The following is a 19898-nucleotide window of genomic DNA, read 5'->3' on the forward strand; positions in this document are numbered from 1 at the left end:
AGCGAGTGATGAACATGAGGGTAGGGAGGAGTTGGGTTTTGTACCCTGAGGTGTTCTGGCGGACTGTGTTTCTCATCCGAACAGGTGCAGCACCACCTGGGCCACCCAGAGGCACCACTAGTGCGTGTGAGACAGAGAGCGAGCGAGCCATAGAGTAGGCCTACAGTTAATGTAAATTTTCCCAGCGTACCAAGTTTTTACTATAAAGCAAATGCTTTTCATCCTGCTAGTCCCATTGCATGACTTTCCAGTACGAGTCAGCGGTTTCAGATTAGATAGCCAGTCGAGTATGTATCAGGGGAAAATGCAAATCACCATGCTGTTAGCTGAGCCTACATCCTGACTAACTGAAGTGGAGCGTACGGTAAAAAGCAGAATAGGACATTCTGTACAGGAACATTTGATTTGCACAGTTTGTGGACACACACATACTCACAAAACTGCCTAATGAAGATGTGAAGTAGGGCAGTGGCAGATGTGTGCTCAAGAGACTCAGCGCCTTTTAGAAACCTCCGCCTAAAAGCCTAACCGATGCTGCGGGGAGGCGTGCATCCCAAACTGACCTGGGACCAGTGTCTGGGGTCTGCCTAATCCCAGGTTGGTCCAGACAGCGCGCTTGTCTGGGGCTGAGGACAGGTCTTGACCTTGCTGACCCTGCCCCATTGTTACCTCATCAGGGGTCGCTGTGGCTGTTTGTCTGGGCCAATTCAATATTCCCCTGCTGGGGATAATGACCTCCTCTCCGCCCAGCAACCCGCCCCCTCCTCTCCTCTCCTCTCCTCTCTCTCTCTCTCTCTCACACACACACACACACAGGACAAGTATGCATACACAAACAAAAAAAAAACATCCACACCAAAAAAGTGGCAGTTCTGTCAGATGTTTTCTTCCTTCTATTAGTTAGACGCCCTGTACCAGCTCCTGTTTGAAATAACTTTTAATTTGACATGATTTTATTAACTTTATCTTGCGTTTCTTTTTACTGCTGCTAAATGCACATAAACATCTGTCTGTATTCGTGTTAAGTGTGCACAAACTATTTCCATCTTACTCTTGTAAAGTTTCTGTCGCTGTTACTGACATAAATGTTAATGTTTATGTGTGGTCAGTTACCAAAAGAAGAAGTCTCTGTATAATGTAATGCAGTCTACTGCTGGAGTCTTCAAATAACTATTACTTGTTCATAATCACTATGTTCAACTTTTGATGAAACAGTATCTATTCAAGGAGCAGCCTCAAAACTTTGAGCAGATTTTAAACATTAGTCTGCATTTAGCTGTATTATTCTCGGTCATTTCTTCAGAATAGTTAATAGACTGTATTATATTAGATGTTTGTTTTCTAATCTTGCTTTTTTTTAACTTTTATGGCATGATTACATCTGCAGCTTGATAAACACTCACACACCATATCCAGAGACAAACACATTCAAATAACATCAAGAGGCAAGACCTCAGCTCTGAACTCCTTTGGTCCACTCGCTGCTGCTCTGTCACCCCCCTCACCCCTCCCCCTCCACTTCCAAAGATTTATGACCATATAACATAACAATGCACACAGACACCATGGTCAATCTGTGTGTGTGTATATGTGTGTGTGTGTGTGTCTAGTGAGGGGAGTGGAAGGGGGGGGGGGGGGGTCAGGCAGCGGGAGATGGATGGCTGGTGTGTGAGCTGCCGGCAGACAGCAGACAGGCCAGCCCGAGGAATCCTCCAGGGAGTATGGAACTCCCATTCCCTGTCTGTCTGCCCTGCAGCTAAACACAAACGTGTGTGTGTGCATGCGCGCGTGCGCACACAAAGTTGTTTTACTACCAGTGCCTCTGGCTAGCAATCTTTGGGACATTTTACAACCATTCCCACCCTTGACTTTATAACTGTGCGGTGGAGGAGTCTTGACTAACTCAAAGGAAATTAAGAAGTGGATGAATAATTCAGGCAACTTAGGAGGCACAGTGAGATGTAGTCTGAAAAAAAAAAAACTCAACACTGTGTCAGTCCTAATGAATTATGAAAACTTTGTTTTCACGCTGCATTTCTTTGCACTACTTTCAAAATGCTACAAAAGCCTGTGTGTGTGTGCGTGTGTGTGCGTGTGTGTGCGTGTGTGTGCGTGTGTGTGCGTGCGTGTGCGTGTGCGTGTGCGTGTGCGTGTGTGTGCATGTGTTATTATGCAGACCATGAGTGCAGTTCATGCCGAGTACAGCTCAGCAGACTAGACACAGTCAACGTGGGCCGGTCTCCTGGTTGTTGAATAATGGATCAGAGACGGACTCCCGCTCAGCCTAATGCAGTCTGATCTGATGTGACTGTGATCTCCGCTGACTGCTACAGACCACAGAGAGCTGACAGCCCGCTCTATAGGCTGGTCAACCACACACACACAGACCAAAAAGGCTGCTCCGTCAATGCGCACAAGACGATCTGGGAATTTTTAATCAAGCACAGGCCGTCACACGTTACAATCCAGCCTGTTTGGTAGGCTGCTGTGATGCTTCTACACCTCCGAACGCCGGGAGTTTTTTAGTGCTGATTCCTATTGAGCCCGTTACAGCCCTGTAATGAATCCTGTCGCTCGTCTGGCCTGGCTCAGATTCCTCCTCCACATACCAGGAAGATGCCAGGGGCCACACAGACGCCAGAGGAGCCTTCCTAAATCACAGCCTTGTTACACTGATGAATGTGTGTGTCCTGTTCTGTGATCTAGGCTATCTGCCTCTGAGTGTTTGTGTGTGTGCGCCTGGGCTTCTCTGCATGTTTTCTTTGTGTGCTCTCCGTCTTTCTCCGTCTCCCTCTACCTCTAAGTGTGCTGCTAGATATGTGGTCATATCAGTTTAGAGATAAATTAGTGTGTTTTGCACATAGGTAGAGTTCCCGCTGGTGAATATTTCTCTATGGTGGGTGGGCTACAATCTGAAGTCAATAGTCACAATCCTCCTCCTGTGGTAACTATAATAGGCCTACTGTCAACTCCACCGAGAGTTGACAATTTTCTATCCACCGTCTATCCCGTTTATACATAATTCATACCACCATCAATAATTCACCATGGTGACATTACCAATAATAACACAACAATACTTTGTTTTCGCTGTGTGGTTTAAAACGCGTTGCCTTGGTAACGGAGATGAAACAAAATATTCCCAGGAGGAGCCTTGGGAACACAGGAACAGGACAGAATTCCCTCATGATCCCACTTAGTAGTGTTGTCACACTCTCTTTCTTTCTCTCCCTCCCTCCTGCTCCGACTCTCTCTCTGCTCCTTTCTTGCTGTCTCTTTCCGACACACACACACACACACACACACACACACACACACACACACACACACACACACACACACACACACACACACACACACACACACACACACACACACACACACACACGCGCGCTCACGGACCACACTTTCTGCACGCATAAAAAACTAGGTCAGATAATACAAACTCCTGAGGGGTTTTCTGTTTTGTCTCTTTAGGATTTCAGGGAAACTAATGGAGAGACTATTTTTGGGAGCCAAGCCCCGCATCTCCTGCACCGCTGTCTCCTCCTCCTCCTCTTGCTTTCTCAGTAAATAATCCCGACTAGGTTTACGAAGAGGAGAAGACACGCAGAGAAAACACAGAGGCTGAAAACTGGGATTGTCAAAAGATTGCAAAGCTGTGTGTCAGAGCGTGTCTGTGAATATCTGATTCTCTCACCTCTGGTGTGCTCTTCTTGAACTCGCGGCTCAGGTCGATTAGTTTCTTCCGGGACTGTTCGCTCTCGTCCTGTCTGTTGGCAAGCTGTGTGGCGGTGGCGTCTAGTTCTTTCTGCAACACAAACACACACATCTCTCAGTTTGTTTGCAAGAGAAGTATACATTTTATCACATTTATTATAACTGTTACTGTCACAATAACCTGCAGCATTAGTATTCAGGAAAACAAAACAGGGGCAGTTTTCTGTCAAGAAAACAGACTCCTTGACGCATCTGGCGTGCTGCAGACTCTCTAATCATGCCTTAGCTGAACTCTGTATGTTGCGGCAGCAGAAAAAGAGCAGGAATAACCACAATACTGAGGTCCTGCCAAGTAAAACTTGTCTCCATCAGTAGTTTGTGTGCTACCAGCGCACGCAACACATATCTAAGCCATTCAGCCTGTCAGTCAATCAGCCAGCACTGTGTCGGCATGACAGCCTCTGTAGCGAAAGACTACTACTACTACTACTACAACACACATACACACGCAGTCAACAACAATTATTGACTGTCTGCACCAGACAAACCCTCCCCTCCCCACACCACAACAGCACAATTATCAACAACAGTGTTGTCATGACTGAGGCAGGGCCCGCCTTTATCCACATCCATTTTGCATTGTTATTAATAGCTATTTATGGGACTTCTTCCAGATGATGGGCCAAGTGCTGACATTAACAAGGCGTTCAGGCCTTGTAAAGATTGTATCTCCCTCTGTTGAGTGTGTGAGTGTTGCTGGATTATGTTTCTCTTGGATTCTTGCCTTCTGTCACGCTCACTCCTCCTTTATTCTCCCTCATTTTTCCGTACTCTCTTTTCAGATCATCTACTCACTCATTCAACCAGCAGTACCTCTTTTCCTCCCTTTAAAAAAAAAAAAAAAAAAAAATCTCTCTTCTCCCTTCACTCCGCCTTTCCCCTTACCACCCCCCTCCCCTCCCCTCCCCTCCCATCCCATCCCCTCCCCTCCCATCCACCTCCTGTGAGGCCGCCCACCCCTGAGAGTGATTAAACGCTGCTGAAGGGCCGTTATGCTAACTAACACACTAATCATTTAATACACACATTACCACAGGGGCCCTTGTGGCTCAGTCTGCTGACAAGGTCCCAAAACACACTCACGCACGCATGCCCACCTCCCCACAACTCCAACACACACACACACACACACACGCACACACACACAAGAAAACACAACCCTCTATAGAAATAGTGTGATCAAGTTCTAATTAGGAGATTTTCCCCCGTCAGCGTTAAGTTTAATTCCCTGACCAGCCGTGATCTCGTTTTATCCACAAAGCGTGAAAAAAATATAACAAATGTTGGTTTGCTCCACTGTCCTCTGTGATGGATTTTACGCAGTAGCACAGGACGTTTAAAAAAAACACAAAAAACTGCTCACTTGCTTACATGCCATCTTGCTCTCGCTGCCCATGGAGCAGTTGATGTAGCAGCCTGTCTGCCCATGGCCATGGAGCAGCTGCACTATCTGTTAGTGAACTCGAGCGTGTGCAGAAGCTTGTGCAACGCTTGATGAAAGGAGGAACCTAATAAATTTTAATCATGTTAAATTAATTGTCAAAAAAAACGGAACGCTCCAGTTCATGAACAGAGGTGTAATTATTATATTGGTAAAGATTAGCTACAGGAACTAGAGTCTAAAGCCCAGTTGGCTCAAGATACTGACAGATATTAGTCACTGGATGATATTAATCACAATATGATGTATTAAGGCCTCGAAGCTTAGTTTTCAAAATCCCTTTAATGTTATAAATCAGAGGATCGCTAATCTGAAATCAGAAGGCAGAGGCCGCAAACAGAACTTTTTTTGGGGGAAATCCCAAGAGTAAAGACACATTTCCTTTAATCATCCAAACTTTGCCATTAAACACTTTTTTAAATTAATTAAAATTATAGGATCTACCTTTGTAGCAACTCTGACATGTACTCTCATACATTAAATACCATTTAAGTTTGTGTTGCGCATCCTAGCACACAATTAGGACTTCAGCTCGAAGAATAAAGTTTGAGCAACTTAATTTAAACATTATATATATATTTTTTATATTGTGTTGGTTTGTAAAGTAGGGATTGATCAGGATTTTTCAATATAGGATCATCTTTCTGTTGTTTCTCTTTTGTCAATGCACATTTCACAGTGTTTCTTGTTACGTTAAAAAACATGGTAAACAGTACTTCCATCTTCATAAATTATGCAAGAATCCTCTTTGATATGCAAATGAGCGTCAGGTTAATCTATTTTGAACATAATACTTTTCCAAAAACCAAAGTAATTGACCATAGTTGTGTGAGTGTATTCCTGTAAATTGATTAGTGAGCTCTGTTTTTGTGGGGGAAAAACCCTGAAATATCCACAGTCGTCCACTGGGGTTCTGCTTTAAGAGGTCATGTGCCAATCCCTGACGCCCTTGATTCTGCACAATCCCTTTCCAAAACCCTTCACATATCCCAATGTGCTACCAAATCCCCATTCCCCCACAAAAAATTCTCACTGCTAAGCTAAATAAACACATCACACATGGAAGAGGATTGATTCACTGCCAAGTGGGCAAGTAATTATGGGCATGGTCTCACTCTAAAAAAAAAAAAAAAAAAAAAGGACCCTCAGACCCAGAGAGGTTTTGACTATGCAGCAAACTGTGTGCCCACATCAGCAGACACAGGCAGACTTTACACTCATCTTGCTGATAGAGCGTAACATCCCAAAGTGCACAATCCCTGCTGCCCGCCCCTTGTTCACACACATCACATCTCGCTGACCATTAGGAGGCCAACACTAACTCCATTTTAAGCAACATATAAGCACAAAGGGCTGCCATGTTCAAGTGCTCTGCTAAAGAGTGGATTTCTTCGTAAAATAACACTGGACTGATCTGTGGTCAGTTTGCATATTACAAAAGTGCAGGATCACAAAGATAAGGTCATTTTTATCCTTACACTAATGTTTTTTTTTTAACGAACACGCTGATGGAAAACATCTCTAAGAAGAAGCTATTTTAAAAAACAAACTAACTTAAAAACTGCTTGACACAGGCTTTTTTTAAGGGTGAGATAAAATAATGATTCTGCAATGTATCGTAGTCTTGACTAGTGTGATACAATTATTGAAAAGTTGGGCAAAATATCGATGTTTTACTTTATTTAAAAAAAATATGACGCTCTAAATAGATTTCCGTGGTGCTTTGACGTTCTGCGTCTCTACTTCGTGGCCCCCACAAGGAGCCACCCATGATAGGAATGAGGGTTGGAGAAGCCATTCCAAAGAAGCTGACATCGAGATCATGTCCCACAGTGAGAAAAATAAGTTAGGATGTGAAGCATGTTAAGATGAGGGGCATTTTGTATTCTTCAGTTTACCAGATTTTGTGTTGTATCATTACATAATTGTCTTACGTATATCAATTATTGTAGAATCGCTGTCTTGTGATATGAACATTACAGTAGGCCACTTGTTGAGCATCGTATCATATCGCATCGTATTGTGAGATACCCTGCGATTCCCACAGCCAGGCTTTTTTCTTGCCGGTAATATTCAGCCCATTATGAAAAAAAGGTTGATAATACTCTATGACATTTGGCCATAACAGTACTAAGGACAACCTGTTTGAATTCTTTGCAGGGAGGACAGTCAAACCCCAAATTGGTCCGGCAACTTCATCATCGCTAGCAGCCATGTCACTGTATTTATTAGCATCCTGACTAAAGATAGCAGATTAACAGATTGCATAGAAAGTTTTTTTTTCTATGCAAAAACCTGAACCTGTTTTTTTTAATTGACAGGATTTTGCATCTGTCACTGTCATTCTAAAGTCATGTCAGTGAACTCAAAAAGGTAGCACCGTTCATAGACAGGATGGCCAAAAGGGTAATCGCTGTAACATGACCTTTTTCAAAACACAACTCAGCAATAACCCACATCAGAACATCCCTAATGAGACCAAGATATGTTGATACAAAGTTTACAACTAGGAGTCATTTATTACAGGCTTAATTTGGAATTTAACGCGCTGCATCCGACAACAGTGAGACAATTCTGCCATTTTGTTTATTTTTTGCAAGTTTCAAACTTTTTGGAGAGGAATACTGTTAACTTTGGGCAAGGCTGCACTACAGGGGCTCTGCCATCTGGCATACCATGGGGATTTTCTTCCTATCAGCTTTGACATCAATGATTGACATCATGCTAGTCTGATAAACCTTCCAAATTAACATGTTTGACAAGGGGCCAAGGCACGAGTGAAGAAACTAATTAACAAAATCCAAAAACATGCTAATTAGGGGAGTCTATAGACCACAATACATGACTAATGTACTGACAAGAAAAGTCATTAATTTTCATCGGCAGAGTTCAAATACCAGCACTTGTGTTGATGTTATAATGCTATGCCTGCAGTGCACAGCGGAGCACCAAGCAACATTTATGAAAAACTTGTGTACTCTGTGTAGGGCCTTCAGGCTCAGTTTCCGAGGTCAGCACTATGTGGGTCTCTCCTTGGCCTTACTTTGAAATATTCTTCTTTTTAAATCTCAAAAACTGTTCAATGTTCTGCTGAATTAATTTGTTTAACCGCTCACATTAACTCCATAGCTGTTTCTGAATCTGGCTGTGCCTGGTTCGGACTGCAGTGTCTAGTTTAGCAGACGTTGGAACATGGCAGTGTGCAGGGGAGCATTAAGCAGGGCTGTAATGTCTCTGTGATTGCTGTAACAGCCCTGCTTGGCTTGGCTGTACTGGCCCACAGCAGCAGTCCCTGTCCTGGTTCATTTGGTCGTCTGGTCAGCTGTAAAGACGATTGGAACAGATTGCCAACACTCCCTAGAGAGACTTCAACACCGACTTGGCCAAGAAGCCTCCCGCACGCTGCTCCACACGCGTGAGCTCTCACATGAGTGCACAGACAGGCCGCGGCAGTAACTTGGGGAGCCCAGTCTTTCCACATTCTTTTTGAACTCTGTTTCAAATAGAGGAAGTCCGCTAACATGTTCCCCGAGCGAAATTTGGCATGGTGAGCTGTGTTCGCAGCAAGGAGGGTATGCTGGGCCAAAGGAAAATGAGTATCTCTGAGTCCTACCACTTTGGTAATAATACTAATCACAGATAACAGTCACGGGTAAACAAATCCTATTACGACTGGCGATCGGACCCAAGGTGTGTGTGTGTGTGCTCATCTCTCCTAATGAAATTCCTTCCACTCGTCTGCAGGCAGAGAGAGGCCTTCTATCTGACTAATTTGCTCTAATTACTCTAATGAGCCACAGGTGATGATACAGTGAGACTGATTAATTAAATGGGAGGCACCAATCAGGCATGTCTGATTATGCCAATCATATCGACTGCAGACTAAATGAGATAACAGGAGACAGACGCACTTTAATTGAGGTATCAAAACTTCGTGGAATTCCTTATGCCCTCACGCTCCACCGATGCCGAGACAGATAGGCTGCTGGAATGACAACAAAGTTATTGTTGTGTACACAGTATGGAGTCGATCTGCGGTGACCGGGAGTGTACACAGAGGAGTGAGCACCACACAGGGATTTGCTTTAGATCTCATTCTCTGGAGAATAATTGGGACTGTAACTGCATGAAACACTTTGTTTACACCTAGTATGCAGTCACACATGCCAAGTAGTCTGCCATTAACCCCTTTAGTCCAAACACAATGTAGGTTAACTGCTCCACATTCAGTGCATGTTTTACACATTAGTCTAATGGAGTACCTCTCTTGAATCCAAGCCAGGCAAAGAGAGACATGAACAGAAATACATTCACTTCATCTCAGTAATAAAAACACACTGTATTGGTCACACCACAGAAGAGGCTAATATTTTAAAACGGAACTTTTCTGTCTGAGGAGCCTTTTAACAGCCTCTGTACTTGGCAACAAAACACAGATGTTTAGGAGATGAAGTTTCGGTCCTGCCACTGCAGTCACTAATCTTTCCTTTTATCTCTGACATGTCTGAGGCTGTTATGTGGTTATGATAGTAAACAGTGAAGGCGTCTGGAAAGATGTGTTATCTGAAATCTACAAGGCCTACCTCAGAAACTCCCCCCCCTCCATCTCCTTCACAGCGTTCCACATACTCTGTAGCTGACTGTTCTGTATGCCAAACCTACTGTGTGTGCGTGTGTTGGGGTTGGAGGGAGGGGGGTGGAGTCGTGGGGGGGCAGCTCAGTCAGGAGCGACAGCCGCGCTTGCTACAACGACACGGTACATGATCACAGATCACAAGCACGCCCCCTCAAAAACACAGCACAACAGCAGCACAGATAAGATGCTGCGATCCTGGCTGCATGTCTGCCTTCCTACCTGCCACATAGCAGGGGTGCACAACTTTAACTGTGCCAGCAGACGCCGTTTTCACAAACCACAATGGGTTTGAAGACGTAAGTCATATCCTCCTGAATCTCTGTTTTTGCCTTTTCTCTCCCCCATTGGAGTCTAAGCCGCAAAGTTTTCTTAACCACAAGCTAACACAATAGTTTATCTGTGACAACTGAGGCCTAAAACACTTTTGTATGTGTGTGTTTGTGCAACTGTGTTTGTGTGCAGAGCGGTTGGGGGTGGTGGGTCAGCATACCACTCTCCACAGCCTAACAAGAAGCTTGTGGTCCCTGAGCGTTTTGCTCCTTTTTTTGAACACAGATCCATATCTACCAACAGCACAGGAGCTGTCAAGACTCACCTCGCTGACGCTGACGCAAGCCTGGATCAAAAACAGACTTTTTACACCGCAGCCTCGTTTGTATTGATCCATGTTCCTCTGCTGAGAGACTGGTTGTTGTTTTATCTCCCCAACATCCATGCCTTAACTCTCCTGAAGCTCACTGAGAGCCAGTCATTATTTTGCCCGACCTATTGTCTGACAAGGGGGTTTCAGAGGCCAGGCCTGAGCCTAAATACAAATATAATGAGCCTACGATGGTTTCTGGCACTGAGGAAGTGCAGCTCACTTGGTCTCATTTTAGCAGCGTTCGAATTTAGCTGGAGGCCTGTGTCACGAAGGGCGAGTGGTGTGGAGGGCGCAATGGGAGGAGAGGGGTATGGTGGTATGGTAGGAGGGTGTAATGCATTGGTGAAAGGGCAAGATTTTTCATCCCTGCGTTTACAGGGTGGAACGGCGAGGATATTGAGATCTGAGATAGGATCAGAGGGTAGTGAGCTGTTTCGGCTACGATAAAGGCCACGCATTACAAACAGAGCACAGATAGAGAGAGGGAGAGAGAGAGAGAAAGAGAGAGAGAGTATCACACCTCTCATCCCTGAATTAATGCCTCCATTCTGCCAGGAAGCCATTCTGTGCCAGTGAGAGGAGATTGGGGAGGGGATGAGTGCACAGATACGGACTAAAAAATGGAAACTGCGATCGTGGAGAGGGGTGATAGGGATTAATCAAGTCTGGGAGAAGAGTGGTGCTCTCCAGGCCCTGTAGCACACATACAGTAGAGGTCTGGTTCCCAAGGACTCGGGCAAAAAATTGACATCACCGCCATTAGTTTATAAGACATCAAATGGAAGTAACCATCGGTGAATAATGACAGGGTCACAGGTGCAGCCTGGCAATGCTGCAGACATCCAATCATCATCTCTGTGCGTGTGCGAGCGAGTCATTCTGGCCTAGAAAGTCTCTGAACCCTGACAATAGAGCAGTGTTCAAAGTTGCACTAATTCAGTTAAGATCTGATCTGTTCTCAATTCGTTAGCCTATTTGATTTGTTGTAATTCACTTAGCCTTCCATTTATGGACTACAAGCAGCTTCATGCTATTGGCGCTGTTACAGGACAGTTAAAAAAAAAAAAAAAAAAAGGGACTGCATCGTTCTCATGTGCCTCTGGTACATTAAATCCCTGCGCTGCATGATGCCCTTTTCCACGTTTTAATTTAGCCGTGTCTATCTGCTGTATCCACTCATTTTCTAGACGCCTGATGATGACACATCAGCAGGAGCTGTGCCATAGCCTGTAAAAGCAGCATGTTGACTTATATGCATTTAAATCAAAAGCATTTGTCAAAATGCCTCATTAGGTTAGATACATCTTGACTGTTTTAATGTGTCCAGCCCATGCTGTCACTATTTTCTAGCATGTTCTATCCTCCTGACTGAGTTTGACACCCGTGGTCTATACGATCAACGTCAACACAACATGTCCTGCGGCTGAGTCTTAGTCAGCCTTTATGAGTAAGAGTTTTCTTGCTGCTCTGCTTGCACGAGTTTTGAGAGGCAGAAAAAACAGTGAGGACGAGAGAAAGAGCATAGCTAATCCTTACAGTAATGACAGAATAATTAGCCTGCATTAGACTACGTAATGGGTTGTAATTATATCATTTATTCTGTGTTGCGAGAAAGTGATATAAAGGCATGCACAATGAAGGAAGAGGAGTGGAGCTCAGCGGGAAGTAGGATGGAGCATGTGTAAGAGCTCAGGCTCTTTCTATTGATTGATCCAAACATCAAACGAACCACTAGAGTAATGGGGGGGGGGGAGAGAGAGTGAAGGACAGCTAAAAGCTATTTGGAGCCTTCACTGCATAAAAGACTTGACCTGTTCCACACAGCCTACATATCAAAACCATCAAACAGCAATCAATAGACCAAAGCGGTCAACTCAACAAACCGTCACCCTACTAAAACATCAAACCCTCGGCCCAAGCGTCAGATGATAGGCTACACTCAGCTTATCCATTACCATCAGATAAAGAGGAGATAAAACACAGAGCCTAATCCTTTCATGTGTCGTGACAGCCACAGCAGCCTCCAAGGCATTCCTTCAGTCTGGCTCTCAAATAGTTTTATGGCGGAAGGCAGCCATTCAGCCAGCCAGCCAGTCAGGGCTGTTCTGGTCTGTTTGTCTTATTTCACAGTTTACACGCTGTTTTATAGCTAGTTATTATGGTCACCATGGTGATGCCATACGTTTTTATGGTCTTTTGGTCTGAGGGCAGAGAGTGTAATAAACGGAAAAACACACACACACACACTTACACACATGAAAACAAAGACTCACAAAACACACTCCTGCTGTGGAAAGGTCTCCTGTCCCTCCCTTCCTCCCTACCTCCTTCACTCACTCTTTATCAGTCTCACCAAATGCCTATCTCCCTTCTTTCTGCTTCATGTGAAACATGGATAGGCTAACGCAGAATTGTCCTCTCTCATTCCACATCTGGAGCTGATCAGAGGGCCTCCTGGAAGTTGAGGCCTCTGGGCCTATTAATAACCATACCGCTGAACTCAGGGTCAGACAGCAGTCAGCGGATGAGCTTGTGTCTACTAAACACATATTCCCTTCCCCCCCTCTCCTTTTCCTCAAGAGGACAGCTCTTACTTTTAAAAGTTAGACAGCGGGCAACAGAGCTTGCCATTGTACATCTAGTGTAAGATTTTGATCACAGCATACAGACCACTTCAAACCCAAGAGAAGCTGGATTTTTTTTTTTTTTTTTTACTAATAGGTAAGAAAAAGAAGAAAGACGAATTTTATCCCTTGACTTGTTTTTCTTCTTTCTCACATACATAAAAAAGACTAAGTCTGAAACTTTTCACTTCCTGTTCAGTCATCCCCGAAAATAAGACAAATGCAAGATTGTAGGAAAACCGCCTGGGCTAATTAGGAGAAGATTTCATCCCTTGAGTTGTTGTTTTTTTTCCTTTTCTACATCCAAACAAGTTCAAGTTCAAGGAGGCTAGACCTGTTAAAAGGCAAGACAGATGGTAAAGTCATCATCCGTTAGCTCAAAAGGTTAGACCAGTCAGACAGCCTGGGTCACAGTGAGGTCTGCGGGGTCAGACCACCTCTGAACCCTGGCTCCAGTCTCACAGCTGCTCAGGTCAAAGGTCAGGAAGGGGTTAAAGTACCGTCTGAGGACGTCCAATGAATTTCACAGATACAGCACTGTGTTATTTACATGGAATCCACCATGTTTTAGTGGACAAAAGCCAGGGACCAGTCAATTGGTTATTAATGGCTAAGCCTTGTGCTGTTTTATAGCGTGGCATTAGCAGTTGTAACTATTTAATCTGATTCATTATACAGATTGACTTATGATATCAAGCTTTTCAATGTTCATGGTATTCTAAACTTAGGGGGAAAAAAATGATTTAACATTTGAATTAAATGTGCAATGAGGTTGTCCAAATTTGCCATACTTCAACCTCCATGTTTTAAAAAGATACAATATCTGTTATCTTAATGAATAAAAGTATTGAAGAAAAAAAACCCAGTTCTTTAGCCATATTTTAACAATTAGCAGCCGTGTGTAAGAGAACACTGTCTAAATGGCACACGTTACCGAAACATTGCCAATGTATTTGGGACATTTGGATCTACAGGAGTGTGCCTGCATTTTATGAAGAAGAGCTTACTCAACATTGGGTGTCTAGGACTTGTATTCTTGCTGCTGTGGTATCAAAACAGGTATTGACATTGTTTGATTTTTACTAGAATCGTATCAAATTTGAGAAATTGTGACAATCCAATCCTAATGCGCTCATTCTCAGTTTCTCCAACAGAGCAACATGAAACTATAGCAGTGAATATCTCAATAAATGCAGAGTACAATTTGTTAAGCTTAAACCGCCCCCATCCAGCACACGCACGCACACACACACACACACACACACACACACCTGTGAATACAGGGTAGTTGAATCATCATAATCGGCGGTAGTTTTCTGCTGAGCCCAGCCAGCAGTCTGTGTTATTTTTAGAGGGCTGACACAGAAGCAGGCCGTCCATTTACTCTGTGAGCTGGCAGCAGGACCATCGCAGCTCTGGTTACTTTTTAAACTACCAAAATGGGAATGAGCTCAACATAAACACAGCAAAAGGTGTGGACTGGACACTCAAGAGAAATTAAGTTAGCTCAGAATTAAAGCTTTAACGATTTCCAGGCAATTCTTTTGAAAATGCCAAATCCTCTGACTCACTGAACCATTGTGGACTTGTAGCTGAGAAAAATATCCCAAAAGGCCCTGATGGACTTAACACAAGTCAAAAGCGAAGAGTAACAGAAACTCAGACCAAAGGTTGACTTCTGTGCCCATCTGATGTGACTGATGAGTTGAGCCTGAAGGCCTGCTATGGATCTAGCAACAGAAACTGTGATTGACATTGAAAATTACACAGACTGAGCTATTAGCAGATAGCAAGCCATATCATAATTCAATCCTCGCGCCATCAAAGTGCACCAATATCATAATTCAATACGAAGAACCATTAGCCACAGCACACCAATATCATAATTCAATCCTGAGGCCATCCGCCCATGCCAATATCATAATTCAATACTTGGACCATTAGGACACAGCAATAGGCCTATTAGAATTGAATACCTGTGGTCAATGATCTAACAGGACACTGATACCAGAGTCATGGGTTGACATGGGAAGAGGTCTGCACATAAGGATCCTTCCTCAGGCCTTATTTAGCCCAGCAGACTCCTTGATAACGGTGAGATAAACAACACTAAAATTAGGTAGGGCAAGATGTTCGCCAAAAGACTCGGCTGCACCAGACGCTGAAGGCCACAGGGCGTTCACCACAGAGACTCGTTCCATTCAGAGGGACACACGTTTTGTGAGCAAAAAAAAAACAAAAAAAACGAGGCACTGCATTAGCTTCAAACTGAGCAGCGTGCTCAGCCAAACTTGTCAAAAAATGTTTCAAACACCGGCCCCCACTGTGTGACCGAGCGTCTGCAGTTGGTCTAAATTATCACATTGTGGTACCTCTTGGAAATGGGACTCCCGTTTCGTTTTCTGGTCCATTGCCTCTGTTTATATTTCCACCTTAACATCTTGTTTAACTCCGCAAAAAAAAAAAAAAATCCTGCAAATCTCATCCAGGCTTTCAGCTTGCTGGGTCATCAAAAATCGGCACAGAGAGAGCAAATCAAATGGTTTTTTAAAACAGCTCAGATTCCTTCTGTTGCTTTAAGTCCGATTTTCACCCAAAGTTGTCATTATTCAGAGGTTTTTCTCACCACACATTTCTTAGGTTTCCTCACTTGTTCTAATCCTCATGTACTGCATGTATAATGTTTAAAGCGACACTAGAGAATGGAAAATACAGCAGAGACGGATGGAATGCTGAAAAATAAAACAGATTTCTCAAATGACACAAAATTAAACATCAACTATTTTGACAAGTGATTAACTGCTTTTGTAGCAAACGTGCCGAACAAACTTGGCTCACACCTCAGTTGTGACAATTTTGTACTTTTCTTCATTTTAAGTCACTGAGAACTGAAAATCTTTTGTACTTTTGACAGTCTGTCAGACTCAAAAAGCAATCTGAAAATGTCTTATCAGGCTTCAAGACCATGTGACAGGCATATATTTAATATTCTCTAACACTTTAGAGAGCAAAGAAATCTACCATTAGACCAGAAAGTGATCCGCAGATCATCAACTGATACTTTATACCACTTTGCAACTCTTTTTCTGTATAATATTTATCAATCCAACGTCAAAACAGTTTCTTTGTAGGTCTGCACCACTCAGAACTGACAGGTGTGGACTATTGGACGCTGACATTTTTCGACAAGCTCACCTCGATTGAAAAATAGGTAGTAGAGGTCAAAATACAAGAACAAAAGCAACCAGAAAAGAGTCAAACTGGTTATTTTTTAATATGAATAAAACTAAGTCTAAGCCCCCTCCTGCTGCACTTCCATGTGTGTGTGTGTATTTTTACTTCACCAGTCAACTATGAACGAGAATTCACATTTCCCCCCCAGGAATGCAAGATTTGTGTTTACTGAAAACCGTTGGCTTAATATTACAAGATGAACAATAGACTATACAAGATTACATCGGCCTTGGAGGCACTGCTCCGAGTGTACGCTTGGATTTTAAATAAAGTAGTGGGCACAGTCCTGAAGTGGAAACAGCCGGTGTATTCTAAAGTGAGCCTGAAGAGAAGTGTCCAGTCACTGAAGCTCTCTCTCTCTCTCGCTCTCTCTCTCTCTCTGCAGGAATACAGAGCAGCAGAATAATGGATGCTTCTGTCATGAGATACGCTGAAACTCTATGATGCTGTAGGTGAGAGAGAGGGGGAGAGAGAGAGAGAGAGACTCCGAGTGGGGCTGTAAATAATGCCTGCCACTTGAAAATAGGTCTCTGGAAACTGCCCCCATGTTGTGTTCCTGCTGCCGGTTGATGAGTGGAAGTTTTGTGTCGATGCACTTCAGAATTCAAGTATTATGTGGTTGAAAACATTTACACAACACAGCAAAGTTCCTTGTGTAGAAGAAAGGCGCAACAACATTTTTATTTACAGCATCTAAACAGTGATATTTCTGTACAAAAAAGGTCTAAGTTAACGATCAAGTGACGCAACTTAATCGCAGTGTATTTAGATGATGATTGGAAATGCTTCTGCATGACATCCATATTTAAATCGGCTGTAAAACACCTCAAAGATCATTTTAGTAACTTTTTTAGGTGTGCTAAAACTGGAAGACTTAAACTCTATATTTCAGAGGAGCAAGATACTAAAGAAAAATCTAAGTAATAAAGTCTGATGAAAAAACGTTATTGTTCTTAAGAGAAGCCAGGCGGCCTCTGAGATATTGAGACGTCTACATTTGGCCTGTGAAGGAAGCTTAATTAATTTGAACAGCTTATAAAATGTCTTTTGTGAAATCAGTCTTGATGATTCATTTCAAAGTGTGAGAACATAAAAGTCACAGCAACAAAAACTCTCTGTACTTTTTGTGGTGTCCTAGTTTTTTTCCAGGCATATATTGTCTACAAACTCTGCATATATTGTAACTTAATATTCATAATTTGTGAATGAAACCGCAAAAAGAGACATTTTTTCCGGGGTCAAAGTCAAAGTCTCTGTAGTTAAATGATAAAACTAGCTTGCCTTGTGCCAAGGATCTTTAACAGGGGTATTTAGGCTTCACGTTTATGTTATGTATTCACATTATAATGTTTGCATTTTAACAGCAGGAACCACCTAAACTCCAGAAGTTTGAATGAATGGAGCCACGTTTAAGGTTTTAGTGCTCTAAAAAAAACAAACTGTGGGAAAAAAACAGATTCATGCAATATTTTAACCATACGCAGAGACTTCCACACCTTCAGGAAACATGCCTGTTTTTCACACACTTTTGCTTAAAGCCTGCATTAAGAGCTGCTGACTCCATCTGTTTGGGTAGGCCTATTTTTAGACTTCTGTTTAATGCTTTTTTATCTTTTGTTCAAACATCAGACCACACTGGAAAAAAAGTTATTTTTCCATGCAGCTGGGTAAGATTAAATATTCCTATATTGACTTTTGCAGAGTAAAATATATTGACTTTAGTATGAAAAGCAGACAAAGTGGGTCTGGAGTAGACACTTCTTAAAGCAGGAGGGGGAGGGTAGAGAAACTGATCCCAAGTGTGACGTTCACTAAATCACTGAAGAGTTGGGGAGTTTAGGGCCTTGGCTGGGAATTATCCACCGATAAGGTGGATGAAGAAAATACTTTTTTTCTTTCTTTCAGAGAGCTTCACATTCCTCTCAGACTTAAACAGTGCACCGTCCATGAGGATAACCTCTCATAAAGTGGGATGACATAGCTCCAGCCCAAGTAGACCGGGGGCAGACCAAAGACCTGACATGCACTCGTCCCTCTCTCTCTGACTCATGCTTAGTCGTTCACCACCCACCGACACACAGTGAAACCTCAGTCCCAATGCCAGGTTTTGTCACTGGGCAGAGAAGCGGTTGGCTACAGTAAAAGCATGACGTGATGCCCCCTTCCTCTTTGCTCCCCCAGCTTGTGCAGCAACAGAGGGGTAAAAATATCCCACCAGTGAGTTCAGACAACCAGCTCATAAATTAACACTAAAACTCCTACAGACAACAGCGGACCGGTCGCTGAGAGATTTAAACCGCTCAGGTTGCCCGTGACCACAGCTCCGGGATCAGCTTACAAAAGCCTTTTCCTAAATTTACCTATTAGAAGGTGTTGAATAAAAACAAGCTCCGGTTCCGTTTTCGCCTAAGTCACTATTTAGCTGTACGGCAACACCGCAAACTACTTCTTGAAATGGCTCTGGGGCGCTTTGTTCCAGGAAATGTTATTAGGTGTGTTGTAGGCTATTAAGGCCTAAATTGGGAATCAAGTATAACAGGAAGGTCTGTTCTTAATTTTCCAGAGCTTACACAGAAAATATAAAGTATAGGTTTAGGCCCAGTTATTCGCCCAGATCTTATTAAGGCTCGTCTGCAATGAAGCGCAATCTCTCGTCGCTCTCAAGTAGAAACACAATGTTCCAGCAAACTGCTTGACTGAGTAAAAAAAAAAAAAAGAGGAAAAAAACAACAGGAGAGAAGAGTGATGATCCCCTCTAAAGAAACTCAACTCTGTAATGGACGGACAGGGATTATAGACGTTAAAACCTCCTCCATCTGTAATTCACTGTCACCCTGCCATCATCTCTGAATCACTGATCCATTTTGCAAGTGTGTGAGACCTTGCTAAAAGCATCACTGTTGCACCCATTTGTGTTTGTAGTGGTGATGGGAAGGGAGGGAGGGAAAAAAGCAGGGGAAAAAAAGCACACGGAGAAGACAAGTTAACAGCTCGCTGTGCTGTTTCAAAGCACTCTCTGTCCTGTAACAACCACCTAGCTAGTTTCTCACACAGCGAACGGGACACACTGATCAAATAGGATTTTAATGAACATCAGCAGTTTGGAGCCTGAGGAATAGACGCTATGATGGCTTAGAGCTACTGACATCTAGCTTGGGTTGGATTTTCATCATCAAAAGAAACAGAGAGAAAAGGGAGAAAACATTCCTTTGCTGGTGCCTCTCACACAGACAAAACAGACTGTGAATCTAAGTGCACGCCGTCCATTCGATCACACACAAGAGGCAAATGAGAAAGCAATTGGCTGACAAGGCCATGTGTAGACCATGATCATATCATACTAACCCCGCATTATCATCAAAAAGCAGATAAGAAAAAAAAAAGGTCCTTCTTCTCTGAAGGCTTTCCTCTAGGAGCCTCTCAGTGGGAGGGAGAGTAAATAAGATGTCATCAATAATAGACAGTGAATGTTCTGAGCAGTTCCGCACACACACACACACACACACACACACACACACACACACACACACACTTACACAC

At 43.3% G+C, this 19898-nt stretch overlaps 1 protein-coding gene across 3 annotated transcripts in view; it reads right to left on the reverse strand.

Annotated features, from left to right (window-relative positions):
- The window catches only part of cux1b (cut-like homeobox 1b), a 57781-nt gene that overhangs the window by 35903 nt on the left and 1980 nt on the right, over nt 1-19898 (reverse strand). For all 3 annotated transcript variants that reach the window (XM_065960725.1, XM_065960724.1, XM_065960723.1), the window contains exon 2: nt 3701-3811. In XM_065960725.1, the coding sequence (XP_065816797.1) occupies nt 3701-3811 (111 nt within the window). The remainder of the gene's footprint in view (nt 1-3700; nt 3812-19898) is intronic.

The sequence above is a fragment of the Labrus bergylta genome, chromosome 11 (assembly GCF_963930695.1).
Source record: "Labrus bergylta chromosome 11, fLabBer1.1, whole genome shotgun sequence".
NCBI lineage: Eukaryota > Metazoa > Chordata > Actinopteri > Labriformes > Labridae > Labrus > Labrus bergylta.